The sequence below is a fragment of the Oncorhynchus clarkii genome, unplaced genomic scaffold (genome assembly GCF_045791955.1).
Source record: "Oncorhynchus clarkii lewisi isolate Uvic-CL-2024 unplaced genomic scaffold, UVic_Ocla_1.0 unplaced_contig_10446_pilon_pilon, whole genome shotgun sequence".
In the NCBI taxonomy this organism is placed as follows: Eukaryota; Metazoa; Chordata; class Actinopteri; order Salmoniformes; family Salmonidae; genus Oncorhynchus; species Oncorhynchus clarkii.
Window position 1 is genome coordinate 58,651 of NW_027261048.1, and position 15,892 is coordinate 74,542.

A 15,892-nucleotide genomic window follows, 5' to 3' on the forward strand; every position below is an offset into this window, starting at 1 on the left:
CAAGTACAATACAACAGTTTATTCTTTACAAGGTAATATATACAAAAACATTACATTATATGTTGACAGGGTCATAGAATGTTATATGGAATATGTTGTCTTTTGCAATGGTACATGACACAATAAAAGCATTTCATTGCACAATTACAAGCCTTGCCAATAGTGTCATTATGGGTACATGTCATTTACACTACTGTATACAGTTTGCTGAGTTTGGTAAAGGATGTAGAGCATTCAGAACAGGTGCTACAGCATCTGCATGTTACATGGCCACAGTCTCCAACCCAGTCCTTCTTACTAGAACATGCATGACATGTAAATACAAAGTCTGGTACTCCTATAAGGGGTCTGTCACAGGTGGACTGTTTTCTGCACATTGGGCACTGAAGGACACCATCTTTCTTGATACGTCTTATACACTGTAGACACATGATGTGTCCACATGTAAGGTAGCGGTTTGACATTTCCAAACAGCAGAGACAGGAAAACGGGGTTCGGTATATATCGTCCAAATCATCATTGTCATCAGGCGCTATAAGGATAGAAACATACGTTATACAACTCAAGTGTACAGAAAGTGAAGTGTACAGAAACGTCCATTGCAGGGTATAGTTACAATAGCTATGTACAATGATCTGCTTACCTGTAAGCACAACGTTTTGGTCTGATTCAATTTCCACCATACATGTATCTTTAGACACGTAATGTGGAGATACACACTGGACATTTGAAACAAATCGACCATCTGACTCCATAACGGTGTTTAGGCGTGCCCATTGATCACTGTAGTACAGGGCAAGTGGTATACTCTCGGACAGAGAGTCCCCTGAGATGGTGTTAGTACGACTGGTTGGCTGTGGTGGCAGATGTACCGACTTGCGAAGAGGCATTGTGTAGGGTCTGTGTCTCAGTACTCTGCCTTTTGTTTTTATTGTGATGTATTTCATGTTGTGGTAGAACGTGTCGACGTTGGTGTCCTGACAAATGTTATCAGTGTGGGGGACCATGTCTGCATATATTAGCATCATATTGTGGTCAATCAGCGCTGTACAAGGAGCCATTGCCGACAGTGCTATGTTGGAATCCCAGACGTTGGAGCATCTAATCCCGTATGTCTTCATCAAGTCGTATATCCTCTGGGGTTGTTGACATTGCACTGTTATCATCTTGGTTGATGACCCAGTCAGTACAACAGTGACACAGTGCGGTTCCTATGGGTCACACATACAAACAATTGTTAACAAAGGCCTAAACAGAGACATTTCACGTTTAAAGTAATTAGAAGGTTTAGGAACTTACATGTTGACAGTGCAGCTTCATGTTCGTCAACTTGTCCGCCACGGTCGATCCCTTCCGTATCGTCCAGTCGTACCCTTTCACTAATGCCACTGTGTTACTCAAATGTTTGTAGAAACTGAGTCCTGGCCTACTGTCAGTATGGGTGACACTGTAGGTGTTACTAACAACACCCAACGCATTTTTGTTTCCCAACAACGTATCCACATTTCCACACTCCATCACATTGACATTCGGTTCAACCCAGAGATTTTGCATCAAACGTAGTAACTGGGTTATGTAGTTGGTAGTCCCTTTGGGTTCAATCTCAATGCAGATAACTGTCAAATGTCTAGTATCGTTGTATGTCCACCTGTTCATATACCACTTTGTGATGTTATCCGTGATAAAGTTGATGTGGTCCAGTGGGGTACAACACCAGCGGATGACTATGGTAAGGTACAACATGGTGCTGAGTAGTAGACAAGCCAGAAAATAATGGCTCAACAGAGTAGCTGAGGCACTTCTTATAGGGAGAGCCCCATGGTCCCAACATGGGATCATTATTTCACCCAATGGTGAGGCTCCAAAGTTGTAGCAGTGAGTGGGTGCTCACTCATCACATCACAGCTTAGGCCTCCGACCAAATGCACCTGTATATGAGAGTACAGGCATCCAACCGAGTCTAACCTATCCAGTCAATGTTAGATATCTATACTTTTTTGTTATCCAATAACACACAGCCCACCCAAATAATGCTGACTCCTCCGACCAAATGCACCTGTATATGAGAGCACAGGCATCCAACCGAGTCTAATCTATCCAGTCATTGAATTACTATATTTATGTAGTGGTAATACACAGACATATGGTCAGAATGTTGATATGAATGGTGATAATCCACCACTTTGAAAGGACAGAAGTGTCATCACCACCTGAAGCTATTGTCAGACCTAGAACTGAGATTAAAATTTCAACGTATACTCAATTGTGACAATTGCAAGTAGGTGACCACTTACCTTTGCTATTATAAAAGTTGGAAATGTTACATCCTAGAGTACCAAGGTATTGTGACCTAACACTATGTGTGGCCTGTGCCTCTGACGCGACAGGTTCGGAGGCTCATCTGAAGAAGGAAAAGTGGTACTGGTGAACCCCTGTACACATAACCAGGCCTCTATCATATATATAGAGGCACGAGGACAGTCTCTCAAGTAAGGAGGACCAGCCATGTCGGGTACTATAAGCAATGTTCCTAATAACAGTACTTTGTACCACTCAGACAAGAGCCTCCCTGACACAGACCTGTGCATATGGAGCTTTGCTATGGTCCTAATAATGGTTGTGCTGTCACTTATCCTTTGCTTGTGTTACATATATGTGCTATGTGCAAGGAAGACAAGATACATCAGACTGCCTTTGATTTCGGTGTGATTCTATTTAATGTGCATGTGATGTTACTCAGTTGACCTGCTAATAAACAGACACAAATGTGGTTTTGTGGTAGTGTTCTTTATTGGTGGTCCGAACAAACAATACATCAAGTATACAATGAATATGATATGTGTTGAAATAGTGATGGTTACACAGCTGAAGTGTGTTCATGGAGATAGCCTAATGTCACATTTCAGAAGGGCTACACATCCTCTTTCACTCTAGCTGGGTCCCGGTGTCACACGACCATCCCGATCTGTTCTGGTTCTATTCAGATGTACAGGGATGAGTAAGAAACAGAGAGTAAACCACACTTGTATGTGTCAGGTGAAGCAAGGCAAGAGGCTATATATGGCCCGGAGATATAGTTACCTTTGACCACAACTGGAATCACAGAGGAGTCTGTAGCTTCCACGACATTGCCTTCACACTGGCCGTTCCCATCGCATCTTACCTCATCACAGTAGCACGTTGTGGGGACATACACGGTGTCATACTGCAGCGAATGTACACGCGAACATGGTGTGTAAATAGGGGACGATGCCCGTTTGCTACAGGTCTTGTGAGTTATCAGCAGTGCTAAACCAAAAACAATCATCAACGGAGCCGCTATTAAGGAGATATTGAGCCAATCGTCCTTGTTGTCAATCCACCAGTAACCACTGTAGTACTCGTCATGGTTGAACATTGTGAAGGTGAGAGTGTCCGAACACTGGATGTACTCTACTGTCTTGTCTTATGCTATACACAGGTCATTACCTAGAGGTACAGTGTGCGTGTTGGTAAATGTCTTTCCTTTAACACTTGTTTCCTGTGTATCATCAACATGAAATGTGGTTATATTTGTATAGCACAATGAACAGACACAATAACCAAGCACTATTAGTACATAAGGCAGGTATGGGGTTTATTTCACGTATACAAAAGATGGGTTACATATATATTGGCATGACAAAGATAACACCTTTCAGTGCTGCGGAGAGCCGTACAATCGGTTATCACCGGGCATCATTTTGGGTTCGGGGACACTCTGGTTCTTTGCCTCTTTTCAGTTGACGCCGAGGTTAGTTCCACGACAAGGTCCATTTGCTCTATATGTGTCAGGATCAGAGTCATCACATAGACTGCTTGGTCAAATTGCCTAGAGTAAATCTCATCTGCTAGGCAGTAAATATCTTTCATCTCAATGACACCATAGGGAATATGATTGTACCCCTTGACAATCTCCCATGACAGCAACAGTTTCACTCTCTTCACATCAGCGTGGCTGAGGTTGGCCAGTGTGTTTTCCAATATTGAACGTAGGTTCGAAGGACGATACTTATCAAGCTTAGCCAGCCCTTCAAGGCCGTGCGCTTCGATGTCAGTGATTCTGAAGTCACTATGGTGCTTTCCGAGTGTGTCCACGATAAGAGTCCAGGCAACCTCCCTGCCGAAGTAGGAGTACATTATATTGATCAGAGTCTCGGGGTATTTCACATAGGCGTCTGACCTCTGCCTCTTAAGCATCATTCGTAGTGTTTCTCTTAGTCTACTGTCTAGTGGCATGTTTTTGTGGTCTTGTATTGCTGCCACGAGCTTCTGGAAGACGTCTTTGTTTCTCATTAGGTAGTTGGCCATCTTGAATTTATTTGTCAGCTCCATTTTCTGACTCTACTCTGGTCTCTCTCTGATCTGTGGACATTTGTAAGTGTATGTGCCCTTTGTGACTGTATGTTTATATATCCTTTCACCAAGGGCTATCAGATGGAGAATACATTAAGGATCACGGCCCGTATCTCCAACTGAGCCTGAAACATCCTACCCACGATGTGTCTATGTGATCTGTAACGTCCGATCGGCTGATTCATCAACCATGTCTAAGACATCCGATCGGGTCAACTCACCGAAGTGTCTCAGCACTCTGACCGGGGTTACCATGTTCAACCGTGGCTGATGTCTCCAACCAGAACAATCTAGTCAGAGTAGATAAAAGTCTACACATCCCAAAGATAGTTTCTATTTAACAGTGTGCACATCTCAACATAGGTTCCTACACAATAGCCACATCTGAAAGTCATGGCTGTACAGTCCTATCTGACAGAATGGGACCAATGTTGTCACAGTGACAACTTCAAGCATGTCACCTTGGATAGGTTTCTAGCCATCCCACACAGAGAGCTGATGGATGACTACGGAGCATCTTTTGCTACACAACATCGGAACCTGTGCAAAACGCTACGAAAGGTGTTGACGAAGAAACTATTGGTAGATCGGAGGCAATGTACTCCATCTACCCCAAGGAAAAGACGACCTTTGGAAATCGACAACTTATCGTGCAAGATAAAGAGCCTATCAATAAGGGATCGAGTGGGGGTCAAGAACAAAAGTTTCAACGGTTCTCCCCGTAGCACAGCCCTAAGTGTCTCTAACTGCAAGACACGAGTATCGGTTAAGGATCGACTGGGTGCCCCTGTGAGAGCAAGGAAAGGGAGACCAGAGGGCCGATTCTGGTTGAGAACGGTGCACAGGATGCGTAACGGGAACTCAGAGTCTCCAGATACAAACAGGTCCACCCCTAGAAACCGCAGCTATCGAGCCAAAGGATATCGAGAGGATTTAAGCAGAATCGACTACCCTGGGTCCGGAGCTACCTCTTTCAAGAACACTTACAAATGTCGCCGCACTCTGGTGTATGTGTGAACTTGTCCTTGTGCTGTGATGTTACAATAAAAATGCATAGTCTAACTCTTTGTCAATGTCCGGACTTTATTTTTGTAATAATGATACATCAACACAATAAACATCATCCCAGGTATACCAAATAGCAATTAGTTTCAAAAAGAGACAAAAGTGATATTATTGTTGGAATACAGAACTTTGCATGTATATGACAACAAATGCCTATTCATAAATGCCTATTACCAATAAAGACAGTCCATCCCTAGGTTGTTGCTTTGTGGATAATAGCTATAGCTCTAACAGACGTTTAATAGGCTGAATACGTTCAATTGTCATCAGCCATCAACATGAGCAACATTTGATTCAGGTAAAGAGGGTACCCGGTGTTCTGTTGTTCTGTCTCAGGTGACATTCGCCAGGCGTAACCGTTCTCGGTCCACACCATCGTCCACATGGGATGTATAGTCTGGGGCTGGAAACTGTGGGCCTGGACTCCATCCTGGACTCCCTCTTGCCAGTGGTGTTTGTAGAAGCACTTTGAGCCGAAGTGGCAAGTACCAGGACCTCGATCATAGTATCGACACGGTTTACTCGCGAGGAAATCTTTGTACCTCTGTATCAGTTTCAGCTTGTCCTCTTCATCTTCGACCCAGTGATCACTCGGGATGAAGAAGTGCGATCTAGTTCGGCACTCCGGGCACATTTTAACGGTTTTGATATCGTGACATTTCACCGTTCTCCACGTGCGGATACACTCCAGGCAATAACAGTGGCTACAGTTGGGCAGAATTCCGAATCAGCGCTCCCTCGGATTGTCCTTTTCAAGCACCACCTCCAAACAGACACCACACACCATGTCGCTACTGCGCTGGGTGGCAACGGTGGGACCAGCGGCAGCCTCGATACTTAAAGTATTGTACTCTGTGTTCTGTCTCTCCACCGGTATCACCTCACTCGTACAGGCCATCGCATGTGGTCTCGTGGATGCTGCTGCTGCCATTGCAGTCTGTGGTGATTAGCCTCGCTGAGGTGGTCGGCACCACTGTTAGTGTTCTTAAAGAATAATATCCTCCAAACACGGACCGTGTCTCCAACCATGCTAACTCAGGGACTGCTATTGTAGACTGTTTGATATTACATAAAACAATGACCGTTTATTCAACCAGGTTAGCCCAGGGAGTGATATTGTACAATCCCAGGGAGTGATATTGTACAATGTTTGCTATTACATTCAGTGCCTTGTAGAGGCTGCGTTGTGTCATAAAGGTATATGATGGTCCGTACACACTCCAGTACTAAGTACCTGCACTATGCTTACATGTTCTACACACACAGTCAATAGTCCTGGTACGTAAGGCATATAATAGTCAAACCACACTCCATTACTAAGCACCTGTACTATGGGTAAATGTTCCATCCACACTGGGTAAATGTTCCACCCACACACTCAATAATCCTCATCACTGTTATTGTTTCAGACACTCTATGACTAAGGACCGGTACTGTGGTTTCATGGTCTACACACACAGACTCAATACTCCTCCTCACTGTCAACGTTTGAGTCATAACACCCTTCCGTAGACAGATTCTTTGGTTTCGGCTTAGTACCTGGACCCCTCATGGGCTTCGTATGGGAGGATTCACTAGCTTGGTGCTCAGTCAGAGCTGGATTTAACTGTTTGGTGGTCCATTGCAAAGCGAGGCGTTGTTCTTGTGGATTGGTACAGTCAACCTCTCCATTATACTGCCGGACATGCTGCTGTGGCCGAGCTTGACGATGTTGCTGCTGGGGATACAGATGATTCTCTAGAGGTTGAGGTGAATGCTGCGGCTGGGGAAGGTACTGAGGGAACCCATTCGTGAAGCTTCCTTCTTGGCTAGGTGGAGCTGAGGGGAGGGTTGTAGACACTGTAGACAAGAGCCAGCTCCTGGGTATATCGCCTAAGGGAAATGTTTTTGTCTTGGGTTCACACAGACCCATGCGGATCATGCGGTTACTCATCATACCCTGCTGGTTGTATGTCGTCGGGCCAGCTGAAGTGATACAGTAACGAAACAACAGATATATGTAGTATCTGGATAATTTGCCAGGCTCGGATAATATCGAATCAGGGATAGGTGCTCCGCTGCGCGCAGTGCTACAGCATTCCATGTGATGGAGAGATTCCACATCACCTCTGGGTATATACAAGGTATCGGCTCTCTTCCACATATCTCTCAAGACCTGCAATGTCATCTGGAGAGTTTCTCCACTCTTCAACCCACTGTCTTGGAACAGACCCGTAGCTGGCGCTCCTGCCACGATCAGGCACTCAAACAGTGATACGGAAGCGTGTTCAGAGAACACGATCTCTCTACGAACCGAACAGTTCATCTCCTATTTACTACACCTGATATATTACAGATCAATAGCCTATGTCATTGATGTCAGGACTATCGAAAGGAAATGGACCAGTTAAGGAACCAAACCATAAGCAATGCCGAAAGGTTGATAGGACTGGTAGAGCGTTACAATTTGTTTCACGTTAAGACCTTGTGTTATAACGATGTTCAAAGCGTGCTGGTGTGGCTTGGGGTAAAACCTGAACAATTCACCTTCAGACAGAACGAGGACACGGTAACAGTTCTCAACAATGCTATCACAGAGCATAGTCTCACAACTGTCGGAGTGGTGAGCATCTCAGACGAACCTCAGCTAAAGGGTAAGGATCGCGTAGTGGTATACATAAAACGCCACTCGGCACCAGCGACCATGAGCTGTAAATACGACTCAATCGTATTGTTCAGGGTGATAAAATGCAGTGTGAGTGCCCCTTACTCTCCGAGGATTACCAGTTTGATGAGGGAAACACGGACCTCAGTCCAAAAACGCAGGACGCCCATATTCCCGACGTTTGCGAGTGCTACACTTGAGGACATCGAAGCAATGCCTCAGCAGGACCATCCAGTGATAGATGGCTGCTCGACTATGAGCTACAAGACAACTACACCTAGGACGGCCAAAGTGACCATAGACAAATTTGGGCGAATATACAAGCCTCTAAGCCCTACCGCAAACGCACATCACTGGAGCATCTACGCTAACATATCAGGGCCGAGGGGGTCGAAATGTGGCTTCGACATAGAAGACCTGGTATCCAGACCGGACATGGTGCTAGGTCGAGGAGGCTTTGGGGTGACGGTTCAAGTTAACGATCACCTAGTTGCAAAGACCAACCTTTTTCCGGAAATGGTGGACTGGAGTGTTCCTTTCATAGACAATGAATTTAGTCGCTACGCGCACATTGCCTCGCAGGTGGAGGAGGTGATGATCGGCGTGTCAATAAAACACCCCAACATCCTCCGCACGTTCGGAGGCTTTTGGTGTGACATTGCCGGCTACCAATTGGGAGGTAGAGCAGTTGTAGTCATGGAACGAGCACTGTTCTCGCTACAGGAGTTCATGTGGCGTATACAAAATGCCTCAGTAGTCCCCTTAGTAGAACTGGATACTCTCCGGGGGCTTGAATACTTGCGATCGAGAACCATCCAGCACAGGGACTTCACGCACAGGAACGTCTTGGTCTGTCACCAGCCTGATAGAAATACAATACCATTTGCTTTCAAGATCAGCGACTTTGGCACATCATGCAACTTCTCTACCCCAGATCAGCCTCGGGGCAACCGCACTAACATGGCTCCCGAAGTGCTATGGTGCTTGAACTCGGCCATGGGGAGCGACATATTCAGCTGGTACTGTGTGATGTGGGAGTTACACAGCGGCTCGCCCTTGTTCCAATACAAAGGTTCGGACAACGAATATTGTAAGATGACATACGCTGCCAATCTATCCGATATGGTAGGGGTTTACAGACCGGATGACAATGAGACTTTGGGAATACGCTACATGAGATCGTTAAACGCTAGCTCCCTCCAAGCGAAATACAAACACACAAGGCCCAGCGCGGGGACCATACGCAATAAACTCTCTGTCATTGGCTCCAAGATAGTGGACAAAGCTTTTGTCCATATGGGAGTGCTATGCATTACCCTGTTTCCTCAAGAGAGATGGTCTCCTTCCACACTGCTTAATCTCAAACGATACCAGTGTTTGGCGATAGATGTCAAGGATGCTCAGACACCTTCCACACAGATGCCCTTGTCCGTACAGGTAGGGAACTATAGGTCAACCGACATGATAGTGGCCAACGACTGTGTCCCCAAGGACCTCACTAAACTTGTGGAAGAGAGATCGGCGACGCAATCCCCGGTTACAGTGATCGGTTCCGATCCCAAAGTGTACTACGGAATAGACCTTATCAGGTTGGCTCCTGATCTTATCCAGCCGTACAGTTGGTACTCGAGCAAGGCCACGGAGCTCGAAAGTCTATACAAGAGCAAGTATAGCAAACGCAAGGTTGCTGAAACAGACAATCGGTCCGGGGTCAGACCTGCCAAGATGGCTCTCGGGGTGTACGTAGATAATCCAGACGTGGGTACTTCGAACCAACACTGTCCACAGCATCAGCTCCATCCTCACCCGTCCGTCATAATAGATGTGAAACAGGCACACAAACTGACAGATGAACTTCATCCTGTCCAATCCAAGGAGGCTTATGGTATGGAAAACTCGGTCACAACTGATGCGGGGCACATGTCAAGGGATGTATCTCTCCTGGATTTGAATAACCTTGAATGGAGTGACAACTTGACAGAAATGTTGAGCTGTAGCAATTTGGGTGATGAGATAGTCAACAATGGCAATTGTAATATAGCGTCTGTGGGCGATAGCTCTAACAAGGCTCTAGACCTCACCATAGGCCAAGCGGGAGCCAGTGTGAACAACCTCATTGTCAGCCCGTCCCAGGGGCCCATTACTGAAGCCGGTGGCGAGGATGCATCAAACCCACCCAGTAACATACTGGCCGCAGTCGGTGATGCTATACAGGGTAGGGTGAATAATATGAGAGGCAAGATGATCAAGGAAATGTTGAGCTGTGGCAATTTGGGTGATGAGATAGTCAACAATGGCAATTGTAATATAGTGTCTGTGGGCGATAGCTCTGACAAGGCTCTAGACCTCACCATAGGCCAAGCGGGTGCCAGTGTGAACAACCTCATTGTCAGCCCGTCCCAGGGGCCCATTACTGAAGCCGGTGGCGAGGATGCATCGAACCCACCCAGTAACATGCTGGCCGCAGTCGGTGATGCTATACAGGGTAGGGTGAATAATATGAGAGGCAAGATGATCAAGGCTCTAGACCTCACCATAGGCCAAGCGGGAGCCAGTGTGGACAACCATATTGTCAGCCAGTGCAAGGGGAACAGTGCTGACGCTAGTGGTGAGGGTACACAGAAACCACCCAGCAGCATACCGGCAACAGAGCCAGTACAGGATATCGGTGATGATATAGAGGGTAGGGTGAGTATGAGAGGCAAGAGGATCGAGGGGGAGATAAACACAACCATGGTCATTCTGAAGAGTACCAACGAGAAGGAGATAGCACGTTTCAAAGACAGCGTGGTCATCCAGTCACAGAGTATTACCCAAATGCACCCTCTTATATTTGCTGGTCCCAGACATGGATTGTGTAAGTGCTCTATGCGCAAGGATGTGTTCATCTTCCAATACGCTCAGTTGTTCGATGACTGCAAGCAGGTGTTTAACTGGACCGTCGCAGACTCACCTAACTCTGTATACGCTTTTCTGCTACAAGTGTTTCTCACGCTCAAGGAGGCCCTAGATATGCAGTTGCTGCCTACTCACATGACCGAATGGAGATATATCCTTATCGGCAAAGGAGCTGTGATGATCGACATTGTCCCTTATCTGAGCAGGAACTTCAACAAGCCATTGGCCTCGATGTTCAGTGACCAATGTAAGAACTTGACCGGTCTCTGTACTACTATGGTGTCAAAGCACTTACCGGACTCGAACCTGTGCAAATGGCTTTGCAATCTCAGTACTGGCACGTCTACCTCGCAGGTACTGACCGACTCGATCGGGTGGTTGCGCCAATTCAATAACAACGAAAGGACAAGTCCACACCTCTTAACTCTAATCGGTAGATACTTCACGTTCAGAGATTACACATCCGAAATACCTGACTGGCTGACATACTTGGGTGAGGAAGAAGACGCTCGTAATAAAAGCAGCGGCAAACTGCTGGTATACGGAGAACCTCAGCCTTACAGAGGCAACCAGACAGCAGAAGGCCTGGGTGATACTAAGCTGAGTACACTGGTTAGGAACATAGTGCTAAGGATGAGGGTGAAGATATTCGGATCATCTAGGCTGGAAGTGACGACATTAGATTGTACGCAGGGTTTGACAAAGGTGACTCTGAACGTCTCTGCCCTCTCTGGGGTTGTCAGGATAGATCAACTGGACCGGTCAAAGTTACTGACTGACAATGGTAGCTGTTTCACACACGACTTAGTGTCCCATATCGATTCCAAGTGGGCCCCTGTGATATTGTTCACAAAGTGTAAGCGACAGGGACCCGTGCAGGAGTTCACGCTCGACTATTACAAGATGACAATACTCATGGTTCTACTGAACCACGAGGGGTCTGTGTTATCTCTCAGAGAGCTGTTCAATAGCGTGATGACATTCAGCGTGACTGAGTACTAAATGTCGTAAAGTACTAGATATCCTAAACTGCTGTCGACTGGGTCACATCGGAATCTGTGTCGTTGTTCTGCCAAGGCTGATTGGTCTCCCTGTCCACCTTACACTATGCGCGGCTTGATCAATTACGGGGCTTACTGCAGCATCAACAGCGTTGTCCAAGTGCTGTGTGGGACACGTGAGCTACGGGAGTTCATTCTGCAGGTTGATGGTCAAGATCCCCGGTATCCGAATTCGGTGGCAGTGAGGCTTAAGTGTCTCATCTACGATATGACCAAAGGCAACGCGTCACCGTGTGATCCGAGCTTACTAGTAAACGCAATGACATTGTACAGAGGAGCCCCTTTCGATGTTCAGGAGGACTCGGACGTGGTCTTCAAGTGCATCATCAACGCTCTAGCAGACGACTGTGGGATAGCTAAGAGGATAGGTTCTCTGTGGGACATTGAGAACGAGGACCGTGTGCGCTGCCTCCGTTGTAACACAGTCCAGTCCACACTCAATAAGTCCAACACGATCACCGTGTTGATAGGTGATAATCTCCCCACAGAGCTGCAGGAGTATATAAAACTGTACACTGACATCACGTTCACCACCTGTGACTACCATTGTACACACTGCCACACAGGAACTCAGATTGAAATCACCAGCAAGGTAGTGACATTGCCGCAGGTTGTGTGTATGAGGATCGAACGTGTTAGGAACATTGGCAGAGATACCACTGATATAGTCAAGACGGGCACAAGGTTTGCTTTCCCTGAGACACTGGACCTGAAATATATCATGAAAGACCCTGAAGCACCGGTAGCTACTGTATACAAGCTGTATGCTGTTGTAGCCCACCGTGGTACTCACTACTGTGGACATTACACAGCTTATGTGCGAGACGACAACAATATTTGGTATCTCGCAGACGACTCTCATGTCAGAGTGTGCTCTTGGGAAGATGTCAAGTCAACCTACGAAGCTGGATCTATGCTATACAATGGCGTAGCTTATATGCTCATGTACCATAAACAGCTACCCCACTGTGTGACATGAAGGTTCTGTACATATGTAATAGTATCTATCAGTGTGTACCTTGTATTTCCTTGGATCAACTAATAAAGGTGTGATGAAAGTACCATTGTAAGCGTCCAGTGTTATATTATAGAAGGGCTATGATTACATTCAGGTGAAGACAGATGCAAAGACAAACACAAATAGATCCTGATACATGTACCGTGTTTAACTCAAGTTTATTATGTCATACAAGGATGGGTATACCTTTCGGTATAGGGCAGTCACACAGGTTAACATATTTCCATTTCAAAGTAAACACATTGGTATCATTTCTTCATAAAAATACCTATCCAGGGTATTGACAACAACCTTGGGTTCCTCCTCTTTATACCGCAAGGTTGAATACGTAGCTGACAGCGCTGCTGAAGACATACACGGTTCATCTAACTGCGAGACAGAGACACTGTTAGCCAGCCCCTCTAAATATCGTATAACGTAAGCACTTTTCGGCCCACGTATAGGCTGCTTCTTTATTATATGGGAAGACATAACTGTTATCACATAGAAACAAAATATTCAGTTTCACCAGAGTCCGTTTCAGATATGCTACACCTTGCCCTTGCAGGTTTTTTGTCCAGTTGATCATTAAAGTCCAATTCGGAATCGTCCTCTGACTGAGACCCCGTGTTCTCTTCTGACTGGCACTCTGACTTGGCAGCGGATGTAGGCTCAGCAGGATTGGTATGGTGATCCTCTCCGCATTCCTCCTGATCCGAACACTCGTGTTGAGTGTTGTCCGCTAGCCAGGCAGCTTGATCAGTAACCCTGGCTGCCTTCCCAGCCTCTACATGTAATCTGTGTCTTTTGACTTGTGACACATCCGACCTCCGATGTGAACCTGTAACACCTGGGAGGTTGGCCAGTTGCTGATGTTTGGAAACGGCGGCTCCTGAGTTGTCAAGGTTCTCCCGGGGCCTATTGACAAGTGGGCTTTTTTGTATCTTCTTAGGCGTGCATATGTCCTCCTGCTCTGAGTCGGTATAGATAACTGGAGAGCGAGTGCCTTTTGACTTGGAACAAGGCACCCTTTTTATTCTTTGCCGAGTGGGTCCCTCCCCTTGGTAGTCGTCCTCATCTTCCTCAGGATCGGACAGTTTCTTTTTGTATTGGTGTGAATCTCGATTGTGGGTTTGTATCTGCTTAGTGGTCTTTACAGTTTCACACCTTGTGTTAGACTTGTCCAGTCTCTTTTTAGCACAGGCTTTGTCTTTCCTTCCTACGAACTTGAGATCCGTCTCTTTACACCCCTTGTCCCTCCTGCTCCTTTTAGATTCTCTCTTGTGATGCCAGCGGTTGGTTTTTGTGAGTTTGACACGCTTGTAATCTTGCTTTATAGAATCGTCCGAGTCGGATAGCAGTGCGCGCTTATAGATGTTCCTTTCCTCTCTCAACCCACCACAGCTAGGCTTAGAGGTATGGGCATCCTGTTCGGACTCTTGTTCGGACTCTGACTGTGACCAGCTGTTATGCCTATGTCCCCGCTTAACATTCTTGGTTTTAGACTTAGCCACTTTTGCCCTCTTTTTCACCTGAGCACAGAATGCATCATCCTCCTCTTCGTCTTCACTGCTTTGTTCTTCACCAGTAGATTGGTCATTTATGAATGGGTCACTGTAATCGTATTCGTCAAGGGCCTCGCTGTTGTCGTAGCCCATTGTATCCTCCAACTCGTCACCGGGGATGTCACTTTCATCCACATTACACTCTTCCTCCTCTTCACTGGGGACTTCCTCGGCCTGGCTCAGCCAAGGGTGGTCATCGTCGCCACTGTACTTGGGTTGCCTTCTGTTCTCTGTTGATTGTTGGTATTTTAGGAAACCCTTCCACCAGGATGACTTTATACCCAATGACTTATTTGACTGATAAGCGGAGCGAACCCGATTTACCACTTTGGTCTTGTGAAAAGGCCTTTCTTTCTTAGTAGATTTGCCAATAATGTGTGTGCTATCCGAATCATTTCGCTTTCTCTCAGCTCCAGGCTTAATCTCTCTGGACAGTTTGGCCACTGGTTGCGCTGAATCATCCCCCGGTTGACACCAGGTACCCTGGAAGGATAGTGATATCTTGCGTCTCCAGTTGTTTATGGACATAGCCTCTAAGCTATCAATCAGGGCTTTGCTGAGTCTGTCCTGCAAGCCGTGGCTCTGAAGTGTATTTACAACGGTTCGGTTGTTGCTGACCCAATTGGCGAGGATTTCCCCGTTTCTTTTGTCTAAAAGGGTGTTATCCAATCCGAGGAGAGTACAAACAGCATCTCTCCTGAGACTTTCCTCTTTCAACCAAGGTTCACTCAGCAGTAGAGTGGGAAGGTTCTTGATCCACGTCAAAATGGGAATTGTTTCAGGTGTGACTATAGAGTAACAAGTGTCAGTCTTCTCACTGTCACCATGTCCAGTTTCGTCTTCGCTGTGCTCGTCGACATGAGCCGGACTCTTAGAGGACACATCAGGGTCTTGCACTTGCGTAGAGTGTGGTGAGGATGATCCGCTCTCTGGATCACACCTCTCTCCCTCTCCTACCTTCTGGTATTTCTTTAATTTGTTGTGATAAGTGCGGAGTTTTACAAATAGCACTTTGGCGGTGGCATACATCTGTACCAAGTCCTTGTCCTTGATCTTGCTTGTATCATGTTTGATCAGGGATTGCCAGGTCCTCTGGGTTTTGGCTACGTTGTTGGGTGTGTGGGGGTTGAACAACTCTTCACAAGCTGAAGCCATTTCGAGATTCCCATCGTTACCATATCTCTGTCGCATGTATCTGGAGGTAATTTGAGCCAACTCTAACCAGTCCTTCCTCATCTGCTGCTCCACCATACTGGCACGCTTCTTTTTTACGGCCGTGTGAATGATC

General features: G+C 46.4%; 1 protein-coding gene across 1 annotated transcript; it reads left to right on the forward strand.

The window, feature by feature from the left end:
• The first annotated feature begins 12,088 nt into the window (after positions 1-12,088).
• LOC139403942 (ubl carboxyl-terminal hydrolase 18-like) lies at positions 12,089-13,021 on the forward strand. The gene has a single exon (XM_071147149.1). The coding sequence runs from the start codon at positions 12,089-12,091 to the stop codon at positions 13,019-13,021; it is 933 nt and encodes a 310-aa protein (XP_071003250.1).
• The last annotated feature ends 2,871 nt before the right edge of the window (positions 13,022-15,892 follow it).

Excerpts from the sequence above, each read along its gene's own strand:
- LOC139403942 (XM_071147149.1), top strand. The coding sequence starts at position 12,089 with ATGCGCGGCTTGATCAATTACGGGGCTTACTGCAGCATCAACAGCGTT.